Here is a 15886-nt window from a genome sequence, read left to right as displayed (position 1 = left end):
CCTCTTCTTTCTCCTCCTCTCGCTCCTCATGTTTGTCCTCCTCCTCCTGTTCAGTGTCTTGTTCCTCCTTGTTCTCATTCTCTTTCTGTGTTCCTTGTCCCCTTCATCCCCTTCCTCCTCCTCCTGCTGTCCATCAGTTCATCCTGTTTGTCTTCCTTCTTCTTCTCCTCCTCCTGTTTGTCCTCCTGTTAATTCTCTGTGATGGGGTCATCACAACGTGGTTGGTTGGGTGCCTGGGAGTCGGTGATAGATGAAGGGATTCCCCGTTTAGAAGCGGCTTTCCATATGCCCTTTTCTCCTGTCAACGTGAGAAAAACGACAGGCTGACAGTGGGGGTTTTAAAGGGTTTGTGGGTTGGAGAGAGCAGGGAAATGAGCTTATTCCACTGAGCACTCTGTCCTGTGCTGCTAAAAGGTGGTCTCGGGCTAATCGATTCTGTGTTACCATTTGTGGTGATAAGTTGATTTCTTCCTGTAGGGCTGTAATACTCTCTGCGGTTTCATTAATGGCTTTTTCTAATTCTCTTGACACATTTGCAATAGCTCGCTCTAGTTTTGCAACCCCTAAGCGTGGGATAAAAGCTGTTACAGACAGGGGGAACGTAGTGCCACGTGCCATCAGAGGGCTGTAACACTTTTTCCCATAGCTATCAGTAGCTGGGAGCTCCAGAGGCAGAAGAGATGCTGGTTCTAACCTGTGTGGGCGGTATTATTGCACTTAGAATCCACTTTTCAGCTCAGGTGGAGGGTAAATCCTGGAATGCCCTTTCTTCACCTATCCAATATTGCCCTGGTAGTTGTGCAAATAGGGCAGTCTGATCTTCAAAGGAGTCTGAATGATGCAAATGATTTCCTGTGCAAGGGTTAGCATGTGCCGGATTGGGCTGTTCAGGTAAACCAGTGAGGTTGGGACCCAGAGGAGATGGCTCAGAGCATCAGGATCCTCTAGGCCCGTAGTGGCAGCCAAGTACCATTACCTTTAGTTTGATTGTGGCTTCCTGCAGAACAGCAAGTGAATCTCTCTGCGAACATCCACATTGTCTGGCAGCGTGCAGGGCCGGATGAACTCCCTCCAGGAAGAAATGGCCAGCGTGATGGCTTATTCGAATGGGTTTCACGTAAGGGCTTCTGGAGAATCTCCCTTGCCCGCTCAGTGGATGTGGTAGATGGGAAGGTTTGGAGGAATGTGTGGAGGAATGGCGATTGCCTTTAGGGAGAGCTCAGGGTTAGGAGGAAGAGGGCGGGGCCGCCGTGCCCCCATGACGCGCGCCTTTTGTCATAATGCGCTGGGTGAGGTGAGGCGCTGGCGGCAGCCCGTGCACTTGTCGTCCAGGAAAGCCCTGGGCGGAACGCTGAGGCCGGGCGCCCGAGTGGCCGTAGCGAGCGGTCGGGCCTGGGAGCGCTGCGTGCGAGAGAGGGAGCGGAGGAGGAGCCGGGGCCGCGGGGGCCTCTCCCCATCGTGTGGCCGCCCGGCCGGGCTGCGAGGAGGAGCATGTCGTGCGTCCACTACAAGTTCTCCTCCCAGCTGAGCTATGATACGGTCACCTTCAGCGGCCTCCACATCCCCCTCTGCGACCTCAAGCGCCAGATCATGGGCCGTGAGAAGCTGAAGGCGGCCAACTGCGACCTGCAGATCAGCAACGCCCAGACCAACGAAGGTGCGTGGGGGCGGCGGGCGCGGGGCCTTGGGCACCTAAAGCTGCCTGTTTATCTGCAGATGTGTCCTGGTTTTGTCTGGGCCAGAGTTGGTTTTCTCCCTAGTAGCTGGTGTGGTGCTGTGGTTTGGATTTAGCATGAGAATAATGTTGATAGCACACTGATGTTGTAGTTGTTGCTCAGGAGTGTTTGTGGCAGTCAAGGACTTTTCTGCTTCCCATGCTCTGCCGGGTGCAGAAGAAGCTGTGAGGGGGCAGAGCTGGGAGAGTTGACCCAAACTGGCCGGAGGGCTGTTCCATACCATAGGGCGTCATGCTCAGTATAGAAAGTGGGGGGAGTTGGCTGGGGGGCAGCGATCGCTGCTCGGGGACGGGCTGGGCATCGGTCGTCGGGTGGTGAGCAACTGCGTTGTGCATCACTTTGTGCTTTGTATGTTCTTTTATCATTAGTAGAAGCGGTATTACTATTTCTCTTCCTCTGCTGTCCTATTAAACTGCTGTTATCTCAACCCATGGTTTTTACCTTTTTTCCCCCCCCAATTCTCTCCCCCATCCCCACGGGGTGTGGGGGGAGGGTGAGCAAGTGGCTGTGTGGTGCTTAGTTGCCGACTGGGGTTAAACCACGACAAGATATTTAAACTGTGTTCAGGAGAATGTCTGTGAAGAGACTTAAGAGCACACTGTTAGGGGTCCTAGGAATGCCATTGGATTGCATGGCACGCGTAGGTAGAGATCCATTTCAGGAGTCTTGTATTTTTCTACTACTGTTGAATGAAATTGTCAAGAGCTTTTGAAAAATGGCTACTTTGCCTGAAGGGCTTTGCTGCAGAAGGGTCTGTGAATGTTGTCTTGGGTTGCTAAGGTACTGTCAGCTTCACACATGCCAGCAGGCTGAGTGGCCAACTGGCTGGCGTCACTACTGGAATGGTTGGGTCTGTGTCAAACAGAGCCTTAAAACCAGACTGATGGATGGTCCTAAATGTGATGGAGCCCAATTCTTATCCCCAGGAGAAAAAATGTTTTGAGATAGGCCGAACATGTGGCTTTTCTTATAGCAGGTAAGGAACAGAAAGCAAAGTTTTAGAAGAAAAAGTGATGCTCATAAAGATGTTCCCCCGTAAAGTGTTACTCTAATGTACATCATACCAGTTTTACAAAGTGTGTTGCTTTGTTTCCATACGTAATCAGAATCCGGTGAAGAAAAAGTGTCTGCTTCCCTAGGTTCTGTTAAGCGTGGTGTTCCCTAAAGGTGAGGTTAAAGAAGGAGTATCTGTTATGCTTTAAAGAGCATCCCTCTTGTTCACCAGTGAGCAGATCCTCCTCTAGGTCGGTTGTGTTGCCCTTTGACAAGGAGTAAAAGGAGTCTAAAATTTTCAACTTGGTCTATTAGTGACACAGGTGCTTCCTGAAGCTTTCCTAAGGGTGTTTCCCATGTGAAAATGCAAAAATCCCCCCGTGGTTTTCAGAGCAAAGCTAGAGAATACATTTCAGTGTAATGTATACGAATGCCAAATTTTTGCTTGAAATGCATAACCATGAATTTCAGTTTTTATTCATCAGATGTAGATGCTTAAACTCACTAGAAGTAAAGAGGATTTTAAATATGACTGGAAAAAAATGATATGATGGACTGTTTTGAAGATCTGGGAAGGCAAACTGGATGGTTGAGACCTATTTTGAATGTCGGGGGGGCAGGGGTGTCCTCTTCCATGCTTCCTCTAGAGGCGTGTTCTATAAAGGCAGAATTCCCTTCAAAAAGCCTGCACTCAGGAACGATGCATTTCAGCTTGCCTCCCCCTCTTAATTTGATCTGAACTTCTTGACCTGTCTTTTAGAATGGATGTTCTCACAATGTTGTGGAAGAACTGTGAACTGCAGAGCTCAGGATTCCTGAGTGCTCTTTCCTGCCCTGTAACATTCTGACTCCAACCCCTTGGAGCATGTGCTATTCTGCTTCTCAGGCAAGAGACAACAAACCAACAACCAAACAACAAACCCAGCTGGGACCTGACCTGGTCTTAGTGCAGATGGCAGGCTGTCTTCTGTGTTCTGTCAGTCCTGAGTGACCTTGGAGACCAGTGTGCTGCTGGCATTCAAACTGTTTTAAATGAATGGAAAAGATTTTGCTGCTTGTGTGTGATTATCAAACCTGAAGACTTCTAGGAATGTCCCGTTAGTGTGTTGAGACGATAAAAGCGCAGTGTTACATAGAAAGCTTTGCTTTCATCCCTGTGAAGGGATTGCCTGAAGTGCTATGTCATTACGTAGTAATAGACATTCTTACAAACTGAATACTGTTTTGTTCTGTATTTGTGTTGTTTTCAGAATACACAGATGCTAATGCGCTGATTCCAAAGAACTCATCAGTGATCGTTCGAAGAATCCCTGCTGGAGGAGTCAAAGGCACCAGCAAAACCTATGTTGTGTAAGTATCCATACAGCATTGTACCCTTTGTTAGGGCTTTCAGTGTGTTAGCTGGTTTTGTGGATATTAGTTTACAGAGGCATTCCGATTGCATCTTTGTTGTTAAAGGTGCTGTTAATTTTGGTTGTCATGAGGTAGATTGTAATGTATCTGTCCCAAAGTCGACTGGGACATGGGGTTTGAACTGGAGTAATGGTAACTTTTAAGATGATTCTCTTGGGCTTCTTCTTGGGCTTGATTTTGCTGAGACCCAAGTTGTAGGTGCTGTTTCCTCTACCTGAGTGGTCATTATTAAATCTTCTTGCTTCTATTGCTTTTATAGTGAAGAGAGATAGGCATTGTAGTGTCAACTCGGAATTTGTTCCCATGTCAGAAGAGTCTGATTGTTGGGGTTTGAGTCTTTCTTGCCTTTGGGGGAGGGAGGGTGGGATATGGCAGGTATTCTTATGCCCCAGGTCTGGGGTTTTGCATCCTAGCTGTAGAGGAAAGAGCAAGGGTTGCCAGCTGGCGAACCATGCAAACAAGAAGTTCCATTCATAAGGGATTTGTATCAGTTTCCTAAAGACAGCGTCCGTTTCAGGCAAGAGAAAAAGAACACTGTCCCAAAGTGTATTGCCTTTTGAGCGAGTACAATGAAGGAATAGATAATCCTTTCCAAACCTGAAACGCAGGAAGCAGTTTAGCACATTGCCAACTGTTGCTAGTTCTCTTTCTACATCTGTTTTTACCCTAAGCTGACATCTGTGCTCCAGGTTTTAGTTCTGTATTCCCAAGATTTAAGGAGGGCAGATAACTGGGTGTATTGATTAAAATGACAGCCACTCAAATGCCATCCTGCCTACAGCATCATTGCTGTCATTTCTGTATTCACACAGTCCAGTTGTGTATCAGCTGCATTAGCACTGTTTGAATGGTCACGTTTTCCAGCCTTCTTAAAGATAGACCTCTCCACCACAGTTAGTAGGTGTTATTAGCTTGTGGTTTTGCCATGTCCTTCTGATGTGGGTTCCCCATAAATAAAGTATACTGATGAGTTACAGTGTGTCTCGAACAGACAGTACAGCAGCATCCTGGTGCCCATGAAGCACTTGCAAGCAAAAAAACCCTGAATTTGTGTGGCTCTGCATGTAAACTTTGGGCACATTACTGCAGCAGTTGTTGCAGTGCTTTCAGGCACTACTGAGTAATTCTGGACGCCACGGCGTTGTGCTTATAAACATGGCCTTGTTTTGGGGGTTAATTGAAGGATGGATGCTCAGTGCTGCCTTGTGAATGCATCCTCCGTTTCTGGTTGGGTGGCACCCTCTCCTGGTATTGTAATGCTGCCCTAAAGTGAGAGGACAGATGCTGCTGGCATCAAAGCTCAACTAAATCCCTGTGTGTGGGGACAAGGAAAGAATGGCACTGCTGTTGTAACGTTGAAAATTAGCCGTGCAGATTAGCTTTTGATTCCTCCAGCTGGAAACATTGCAGAAACTGCTGGTAGAGTGGTTAATGTTTGGGAATGATGAATGCATGCTGTGATGGTGGAGAGGCCTTGAAAATGCGTTACTCGCCTTGCAGTTTGTTCTTGAAGGAGAATGTGCGAAGAAACCCCTGTGTGGTGATCTCAAGCATTTCCTTGTACTTCCTCATCTTCAGGAGGTACGGGCTCTATTTTAAGTTCTGATCACCTCCATTTCTCTTCCAGAAGTCGAACGGAGCCAGTGAGTGGACCATCAAAACCAGTACGTAAAAACACAATCTCACACTTTATTCTACACACTGCACTTAATTCTAAACAATGTAGCTTTGTATTAATTTTCCAGTAAGTCACTGAATACTTTACAAAGTACACTGAAAATAAGTTTCCTGTAGTGATGGTTCCTTCTCAAACAAAATTAAGTATTTTTTTAAATTTTGGCACAAGGCTAGAGCCTGGTGCATTTGTGGGTGAAATCCCTGTCATTTGTCCTAACCTCTGCCTGCAGTATGCTTTTGGAGCTGGGTGACTTCAGGGTTGGATGCTGCTTCAATTTCGCAGAGGTTAAGCCTGTCTTTAGTGTACCACCATATGATGCTAAACATATGGAGAAGGAATGATGAACTGGAGTGAGGAATCTTTTTCTGCATGTAGAGATCTTTTTTCCCAGAGTCTGCTAAAAACTGCTGCCTTGAATTCTTCCACTGCGTTAGGCACTAAAGGACAAGAGCGTTTTCCACGGAAGGCTTTTAATCTCTCTTCTGATCCAGTTAGTGACCCCTTGAGGAGAGCCGTTCAGTTTACATTGTGAAATGTTACTCTATGCTTTTGAACAACTTCAGGCATAATAAGCAGTGATTCGAGTGTCTTTCTGCTAAGGTTTTACTGGTGTGAGCTTCACTGCTGCTTGTGGCGTAACAGAATTGAGTATACTGGAAAAGGAGCAAGCGAAGAGTTCCCCTTTTTCCTTGTGGAAAAAGTGCCCTCCAGTCTTAGTTCTCAACAAACACAGCAGTCCATTACAAACCAGTGGCCTGAGGACTTCATTCCTGCAAGCCCTTCCGTAGGGAGCTGGGAGGGAGGAGTGTGGCTGCAATTTATTCTCAGAAATCCCTTTTTAGCTGCAAATTGGCAGCTTCCTTACCCCTGTGACTCTTAAGCAGTTGTGAGCATTTGACAAGGGTCCCTCTCTGAGATAGTCTGGAGCAGTAAGTTGATCTCAGGCGGGTTTGGTGAGTTTGGTTTCTTCTCATTAACCACAGAGGCACTCTGGAGCTGTCACAGGTTTGGACGCTTTTTTGAACAAATGCCGATTACACTGGGTTGGAAATGCCTCTTTCAGTGACACTCAGAGGATATGGTGCAGCCTTTCAGACTGCAGTAGAGGTGAACTATTGCTGTGTTTTGATTGTAGAACTTGAATATGTGTTTAATGTTTTGTGCACAGATCAATGACTCTTCTGGATCTATTTCTCTGGCCCAGCTCATTAAGGTATATCTAGATCTATTCTTGTCAAATGCTTAAAACCAAAAGTGTTTGCTTTGTATTTTTAAATCTTATACGGTGATCTATAGCTGGATAACTCTTGTAATGTGAACAGAACTTTAATTTAGATTTTACTAATTTAAAAGTATTTATTTTAACTGTAAAATATGTGCGTATTTTGATACTGTCCTGTAAAGAGTAGTTGCCAGTCTGGGAAGATAGAAGGGGAGTACCTTATCAGCCTCAACGTAATGTTGCCATATTACTCACCTTCAAGACACAAAGAAGCAGCACTGCAGAAGCTGTTTACCGTTTTTCATACGTTTCATTCATGTTGTGTTGGAAACTAACACAACTTTCAGAGAAGAATTATATGGTCTGTAAGTTATGGACATTTCAGGGCGGGTTGCAACAGCCAAACGAGAAGCGTTTCTGGAACATGGACGATTGCGTGGCTATTTTTGAGTTTCTAGTCACGATAGTTACAGTTCCGTTCTGTGAATGCTGCAGAGTTTCATACATCGTAGTACATCTACAGTGCACAGCACAATCTAATTTGTTTGAGCGCAGGCTGCGTCAATTGTGTAAATGTACCTGACTGTTTATAGGAATATGCCAATGTGTATGTGTGGCATATTAGCAGATGTGACCTTCTGAAACTGTTGCAGTGCCGTGTTTTGCTGTGGAACTGCTTGCGTTCTGTGCTCAACAATGTGTAGCTTTGCCTGGTGGTTGCACTAGTGATTGCACGTTGTGCAAAGGCGTAGTGCTAGCCAATGGAATGAGTGGTCTTTCGAGTGACAAAGATGAGAGAAGGCCGGGCCTAGTGCAGAGGATCTGCTTCTTTCTTCTGAAAATAAAGGCTGGAGTTCATTTCCAAGAAAGAGAAATCTCTTCCCACTCCTAACTTCTTCCCTCACTCACTGCAGAAATTACACTGTGTACCTTTGGCCAAAAAAAAAAAAAAAAAAAATTAGTTTGGAAGGTATCCACCAGAAGAAATTGGACTCCATTAGTGCTGTGCCTAAATGTGTCCTTGATTCTGTAAACTCATGTGAAGTTTTCCCCTGAAATGTGAAAAATTGTCCAAGTGGTGTAGACATTTCAGCTTTTGAGAACATTTAAAGAAAAATACAGGAAAATAACATAAAGCAGCTCAGAACTGTTACTTGCGCTGACCTCCTGAGTGCAGACTGGCTTAGCATGGAGGCAATGTGTTGTAAAAAGTTTTCCGGTTTGTTATTCCTATGTATTAAATGCCATATTTGAGTTTTGGTCTATTCCTAGGATGCGTTATTTTGTGTTTTGGAAGTGTTCTGTAAACCGTTTGGGTTCAAACAAACTAGTCAAGTATCTGTAAAGTTGTCTGTAAATGTTAATGGCAGTGACTTCATAGGTGTTGATCTGGATGATGTTACAGTTGAGAAAAAACTGTCTATATGAATGACTTGACAGATGTTGATGTGAATGATGTTACAGTTGAGAAAAAAACTGTCTATATGAAACAACCATTTAATAAAATACTGAAACTAGATGGTTGCTTTTGTGAATGAATGCATCTAAAAGCAAAAACATGCGCTGTTGATCTGAAAGATAGGTGCTTGAAGGTCCAAGTCATTTACAGTCCCTCCCTTCGTCCCTGCTTATGTCTGGACTAGCGTGCAATAAAAAAATCTGACCAAATACTGGTTAAACAAAAGCAGCTGGCTTCAAGAATTTGAAGACGTAGTTGTGCGTAAGGTTTATGAAGAAGTTAGTAGGGGGGAACATGCAGTTTGGACTGCCTACAGCACATGATGGTGACATTTCTACTGAAAAGAATCCTTTGTCTTGCTGAGGGATTCTAAAAAGCTTGATTCCTTTTCATGCTTCTGTGTCCGAAGCTCAGTTTCAGCAAGCAGAAACCAACTTCCCTGACTGCTAAGTTGAGTGTCCTTTTAATGCTGCAAAACGTAAATCATGATAGTGGCATACATCTTTCTCAATTAAATGTACAGCGGAGATCTTCTCCTTCACATAGTCTGGAGCTTAATATCAGTTCAAAAATACTGGACAGTGTAATTGTTTCTACGCGGAGCTTGAGTCCACGTGGAAGAAAATGGGGCTGGTTCCACAAGCCTTTATGTAAGGTGCAGACAGAGCCCAAGGTTTTGGGTGCCCAGGAATGCTCTTGTCAAGCAGGTTACCAGGCACCCAACCCCCACGTAAGGGCGTAAGGAGTCCCCAGAACATCTTCAGCACAACTCTGTTTTATATGAGTAGCTGTTTTGGTGCAGCCTCAGCTGGCACTGTGCTGCTCTTGACGGGACTGGGTGAGTGCTGTGGTCTTTGGCCGTGGGGGCTTCACTGTGTTTCTCATGCGTGTGTCAAATCCTGACCTGTTAAACAGACTGCCAATCTGGCTGAAGCCGATGCTTCCGAGGAAGATAAAATAACAGCGATGATGATACAGTCTTGCCAGGAATATGATCCATCCAAGTGAGTGTTGCTGATGTCGGATCTGTTCTTTGAAGATGATGGAAAAGCTGAAAGGATGCTTGTTGGAACAAGAGAGACACCTTTGCATACCTTTTTCTTTCTTTCCCCAAAATCTTTCAGTTACCTGAAGAAAGCCTTGGGTCCACCTCCACCATCTTACACTTGCTTCCGTTGTGGAAAACCTGGCCACTATAGGAAGAACTGCCCAACACATGGGGTAAGATTGTGGGGGACTGCTGGTGTTTGGTAGTTTGTCATTGTTTTTACCTTGGCAGTCACGTAACAATACAGAAACGCTCCTATTAAGAATTGTTTGTCTTGGGGTGAAACGCAGAGGTTACCTGGCAGTGTTGCAAAGCCCTTCAGACTTCCAGGGAAACCTGCAATTACAAATGTAAAATTGGCTTTTCTCAAGGTCATAGACATTAAATATGTCCATAGACCCTTCTCTGTGGACTTTCACGCACATTTTTGTATATTTCAATATCACTGGAAATGTTTCTGGTTTTAGCTCTTTTTAATGACTGGTTGTAGACAGCTTTCAGGATTCCATCTAAACCCAAGATGTTTCTGTTGACCCCATCTTGTGACTATGTGCGTGTTTTAGGTACACAAGCCTCTGGTTGAGTATTCATGCCATTGAACGTTCGTCACTGAATGCATATGCATGAGGTCTGAATTCAGCCTTCATCTAGAGATGGTGAACACAAGTTTCCCCAGCGAGTGATTCAGAGCAGCGAACTGAGCTCTCGCGCTGAATTGCACTGGGGAGGAGGAGCGGGTTTGTGTCTCTTCTCCGAGTGGATGGCGAGCGCAGGGGTATTTCCCCCTTCAGGAACCTGAAGTTAAGCCAAAGAATGTCAAATGAGTTCAAAACACTGCTCAAGCCTTTTGAACGTCCTGGCTCTGTTCTTTTAGGAAAAGAAGTATTTTAGTTGAGCAACCCTTACGCTGGGTACAAGGAGAGCACTAAAGGCTTTTGCTGCTTCAAATAGTCCTTGAAATGTCATTTGAAGTGTGGGTCCTGAGATGAGATATGTCTGCATTTCTTTCCTTAACAGGACAAACAATTTCAGTCTGTTCCCAGAATTAAAAAGAGCACAGGAATTCCCAGGAGTTTCATGGTGGAGGTGGAAGATCCCAACGCCAAGGGTGCTATGCTGACGAAAAGTGGAAAATACGCAATACCAGCTATTAATGCGTAAGTAGGGAATTAATTGGACTGACCACAAAGGTAATAAGAGAAACCATGGGTAAATGTTTGCATGGCAATGCAACCAAGTTGGCCAGCATCTGGAATTACGGGGGAGGAAGCATTGTCATTGTAGTTTACCCTTAAAATCTGTGATACTTTCTACCATTAAAATAGGGCGGTCCTTCTGTTCCAGCCCCTGCAAGTTGGTGAAACTTGCGGTATGCTAAGAATCTGTATTTCTGCAAAACGTTTCAGTAGTGTTTACAGCGGAGTCGGTCTCTGTGAACGCTCATTTTGCTTCTGGGTTATGCTTCAAAGGCTTCCTGCAAAATGTAACAAAGAGCTGTTGGACTGAGCTTTCCTGCCCCCCTGACTTTTATCCAATCCCATGTGTGAAACAGACTGAAGTTTTCCTGTGGCTATAAACTAAGAAAAGACTACTGTGTGCTGACAAGAGTGGCTGCTTTCAAATGCACTTGGTAGCACTTGTGTTTTTCTGTTGTGGATCTCCTTTTGTAGAAGCTGTAACACAGGCTTCCTCCATTAATCAAACGTAATTACTCAGAGACTAACTTTACCCTGAGCCTGCAATTTACACTTACCCTCTGGCAAAGGAGAGGTGGGATTCATTTCACCTTATTTCTGGGTGTCAAGGAATTATTTTTCCAGTCTGAGCTGGTTTCTGAGTTGATCCAATGAATGGGAGAGTTCTGCAGAAGGAAAATTCTTCCGCCCCTCCCTCTTTTAGTGCTGTGGCTACAGAAAAGTAGTTCAAACGAAATGCCTACATGTTAGAAGGCTAATGGGGAGTGAGAAGGATTCCATCTATTCTCTTCCTTTGGTAAAATGCAAAGCTTGGAAAAGTTTCCCTTTACCCATCTTTAACTCTTTCCTTTTTCCTTCCCCACCCCGCCTCCAGGGAAGCTTATGCTAGAGGCAAGAAGGAAAAGCCTCCCTTCCTACCAGCGGAGCCGTCCTCCTCCTCCTCCTCAGCTGATCCTGTTCCAGAGGAGTTGTTGTGTCTCATCTGTAAAGATCTAATGACAGATGCAGCTGTTATTCCCTGCTGTGGGAACAGTTACTGTGACGAATGTAAGTGTTACTGCCCTGTCTGTTCATGCAAAACATCACATCTGATCTTCGGAAAGCAGAAATAGGAGATAACAAAATTACTTTCTTACGTAGATGCTGAACAGGAAAGAATGCTTCCCGTATAATGGGGAAAAAAAAGGCAGAAAGCTTTTTTCCCTTTTTACCTATCTAGTTAAGTCCTCTTTACATGGGAAAGGATGAGTATGAGAAGAGTGCATCACTGTGCAGGTGATTACAGTATTGGATATGGAATGCATTTGGTTTGTCCACAGCCCTTTCCCTCATACAAAATTATACAGCCAGCTCTGGTGCCTGACTGTGCTCTGCAACAAAGGGACAGTTAGGCATTTAATCCACGTTCTTCTCCATGGGAGAGCTGGTTAAAACCTTCAGAACTCAAACATACAAATGGTTTTTTGAGACATGTTTTATTCATTAACCTGGAGGTTGGTGACTTCTCGCTGTACTAGAGAGTGGAAAAAAGACTCGTGGGAACATCAGGACACAGCCTACTCTACATCTTCAGGTGTGACAGTAGTGAAATATCAAAGCTGTACGGTTGTGTGCTGCATACGAGACATTTGTGACACTATTGAACTTTTATAGCTTCATGCTCTCAATTCCAGACCACATTCACCCATTAATCATAGACGTGTTTTGAGAATTGATTAGAAGCCAACTAATGTCCTCACTTTGGCTAAAACCTGTTTTGATGGTTCTAATTATTCACAGGCATTAGAACAGCGTTGCTGGAATCTGAGGAGCATACCTGCCCAACGTGCCACCAGACAGACGTTTCGCCTGATTCTTTAATTGCCAACAAGTTCCTACGCCAGGTGCCATGATGCCTTTTACGTAAACTGTTTGTAAGACAAGTCTGTTTGTGAAAAGGTGAAAGGGAAGCAAATACTAATTTACATCTCCTTTAAGCAAGGCTAAATGGAACAAGGCCAAATTTACTTCTGAAATCCATGATCTGTTGTTACAGAAGCTTACAGCCTGGCACATTCAGGTCACACTTTTGTTTAAGATGATTGCCTCGCTTTCAGATTTGGTGTTAACACTGAAGTACTTTAAATACAGATACTCTGAGTCACCAGTCATTAATATCAGTGTCTAATGGGATGTGTTCATCTATCTGTATGGCGATTTATTTTACGGTTGATAGCATTTATAAGAACACAAAAGCAATTTTACTCTGTGGAGGCTTTTGTTCATTTATCTCCTGAAGTTCCGTATTACCTTTTTGTCAATGTTTTTCTGCCTCTAGGCTGTGAACAACTTCAAAAATGGAACTGGCTACACAAAAAGGCTCCATACCCAGATTCGGCAGCAACAGCCACCACCACCACCACCACCACCACCACCACCACACCTGCCCGTCACCCCTCCTGCTGCTCTGGTGAGTGCCGCTCAACTGTCTAAACCTTCCCCTCTGTCAATCAGCAGTCTGTTGGAAGAGAAGGTAAGTTTTATTTCAACATATGCGCTGATTCCTGTATTTTCATAGAGCTTATTTTCCAACTGTTTGCATTTATTCACAAGGGCTACCAGGTTCCTGTTCAAAGGCAGCCCGCAGTAGCAAGTGTTCTGGGCCCCCAAGGACAACCAATACCCACAGCTGGTAAGTAACTAGAACTTCAGGATTTCCTGAAAAGAATTATCTTCAGACCAACTGAATGGATTTTTTTCTTTTTTGTCTCCCCACTCCACAAGATCTTCCAATGAGAGCCAAAACAATTTGCTCAGCAGGTGGCAGAGCAGGTTGGGAACTGTGAGTATTTTACAGAAATTCAGTAGATGACCACTTGTAACCTGTTAAACGAGGCCGTAACACATGACTTGTACAGCAGCTGGTTTATAATGAACTGAGTATGCACAGATCGCTGTTTACACGTGCTTTTGCTAAGGAACTGATGAACTATAAAAAGATTCAAGAAGAGCATAGGCATTCGTTTTCCAGGTAACTGCTTTCCATGTCCGTAAAGGAGAAGCAGATTGTCTGGAAGAACCAGGAGGAGTTCCACTCCACCTCTCTCGTTAGGTGGATTGGGTGACTCAAGGGATCAGCAGTGATAGGAGTTGCACATGTAGGTTGCTAGCTCAGCTCTGGCAGAGATTCAGGTTGACCGATAGTTGTCCTTTGGCAGCCGTTGTTAAGGAACAGGCGTCTCTTTTCCTAAAGCTTCTCTGCAGTGACATCCTTCACCTCCTGACAGCCGTGAGAGGCTGGAAACTGAGTAGTGTAGTTGCTGGATTTTCTGTGTCTCCCTATTCTGAGTGTAACCATGACCTCAAAGCACTTTGGAGGAGATACGTGAGAGAAATTGTCTTCATTTCCTCTTTTGTTTATTTCTGGAGGATACATGGAGAGATTTTAACCTGGACTGCAAACTGGTGGCTTTCGCTAGTATTCTGTTGACATTGTTGAACTTTTCGTAGGAATTAAAAGATCAGGCTTGTTTAAGGAAGTCTTAAATTGGTGAAGGACTTTGAGAGGAGGAATGATGCTAATGGACATAGGCGGAATAATGTGAAATAATGTTTCTTTAAAAAAAATAATAAAAGAAAAACTTGTGAAGAAAAAACTCAGGGTAGCTGATGTTTTCTATTCCTCAAAATCACTTGGGCAGGAGTCTGAATAACTCTGTTGTTCATGCTCTCAGGACCTTTCCTGGAGTAATGGCATTGAGTCACATGAAACCAATCAACAGCTGTGGTAGTTCATGTGATAGAAGTGAGTGGAAATAGCCTTACCCTTCCTGGATGTTCTTACACTAACAAAGCAGCAGCTGTTGTGTCTTGTAAGCAGAAACTCTTACATGTTAGCAAGTTCTTCGCTTTGCAGTAGCATCATGTCAGCAACTGAAAGAAGCTTTGACGTAAGCATATGGAGAGGAAAAAGTAACCCAAACCAAACTTGGGAGGAAAAAACCTGGGAAGAATGACTGTTTTGACTTACCTTCAGTATTCTTTTCTGTGTTGTGGTTTTTTTAAGGTCCATGTCTCCTTGCAGTACTTCATCTTACTCTAGAAGTTCATATACCGACTCCAAATCAAGATCTGGTTCTTCCTGCACTCGCTCCTCCTCTCGATCATATAGACGTTCCTGTTCTCATTCCTACTCAAGATCACCACCATATACAAGAAGACGCAGAGAGAAGAGTGGCAACTCTCATTCTAGGTCAAGGGTACATGGTTCTCACAGGTCAAGGTCAAGGTCACCCCCATCCAGAAGATCCCGTTCACGGTCAAGATCACCAGTATTTAGAGGCCGGTCTCCCACTAAACGGACAACACCTCAAGGGCAAGGAGAAAGGGGGTATTCTAACAGACACAGAGAAGTTCCACCATACGATAAGAAAGCTCCCCATGGCAGATCTGCTGCCTTCCGACATCCATCTGAAAAGGAAAGATACAGCGCGTGGGAGAGAAAGGTCGACACCAATCATGAAAAATCTGCTCACATGGAACCTCCTGTGAAAAAAGTGAAGAAGGAGTAGCCAGACACAGACAGTGTTAGAACATCTTCCTTTTAAAAGGATGAGAATACTTTGATACTACCTGTAAAGAGTAGTTCCCACTTGGGAAGCTAGAAGGGGAGTACTTTTTGGGGAGGGGGGCGTTGCAGAAGCCATTCTGGAACATGGACAGTTGCATGGCTATTTTTCTCTTTGTTTGCTAGCTATACTTTACTAGTTATACTTTGTGTATAAACACAAATCACACGCTCATAAATAAAGTTAAGATTCTTTTAGCCTCGTCTATTCCCTGGCATGTCTGTATTACATTTCTAAGTAGCATCTTACCATAAGGGAACAGAGAAGTCTCAAAAAAAAATCAAACCAAAGGAAAAATCCTGGAGTGGGAGGGAAGACTTAGAGTTAGTTAGAAGGAATTCAAGTAAATGAAAGAGAAAGCAAACCCATTCCCTTCTTGTTTGCTCTGACTGTCCCTGATTTGGGCTGTGGGTGGCTGTCGGCAGGGTGGAAGCCTTGCATCTCTCTTTACAAGTCCTGTAAAGCTCTGCAGCCTCAGGTGCTTCTGGGCTTGGAGGCACAATGAGCTGCATTCTTAAAGCTATTCTAAAGGTC

At 44.4% G+C, this 15886-nt stretch overlaps 1 protein-coding gene across 1 annotated transcript; it reads left to right on the top strand.

Moving 5' to 3' along the window:
- The first annotated feature begins 1491 nt into the window (after positions 1 to 1491).
- On the top strand, positions 1492 to 15295 carry LOC142595801 (E3 ubiquitin-protein ligase RBBP6-like). Its single transcript, XM_075724652.1, has 14 exons — positions 1492 to 1657; positions 3980 to 4074; positions 4673 to 4686; positions 5743 to 5806; positions 6989 to 7033; positions 9417 to 9505; positions 9626 to 9722; positions 10567 to 10706; positions 11620 to 11792; positions 12525 to 12628; positions 13063 to 13257; positions 13338 to 13416; positions 13509 to 13566; positions 14791 to 15295. The coding sequence occupies exons 1-14, from the start codon at positions 1492 to 1494 to the stop codon at positions 15293 to 15295; spliced, it is 1824 nt and encodes a 607-aa protein (XP_075580767.1).
- Positions 15296 to 15886: the final 591 nt, after the last annotated feature.

This window comes from Pelecanus crispus, chromosome 23 (genome assembly GCF_030463565.1).
Source record: "Pelecanus crispus isolate bPelCri1 chromosome 23, bPelCri1.pri, whole genome shotgun sequence".
Taxonomy (NCBI): Eukaryota; Metazoa; Chordata; class Aves; order Pelecaniformes; family Pelecanidae; genus Pelecanus; species Pelecanus crispus.
This window is presented reverse-complemented; position numbering and strand designations above follow the sequence as displayed.

Excerpts from the sequence above, each read along its gene's own strand:
- LOC142595801 (XM_075724652.1), top strand. The coding sequence starts at position 1,492 with ATGTCGTGCGTCCACTACAAGTTCTCCTCCCAGCTGAGCTATGATACG. Across the intron at positions 9,723-10,566 it reads AGAACTGCCCAACACATGGG|GACAAACAATTTCAGTCTGT; the intron begins GTAAGATTGTGG and ends TTTCCTTAACAG. Across the intron at positions 13,258-13,337 it reads GCAGTCTGTTGGAAGAGAAG|GGCTACCAGGTTCCTGTTCA; the intron begins GTAAGTTTTATT and ends TTTATTCACAAG.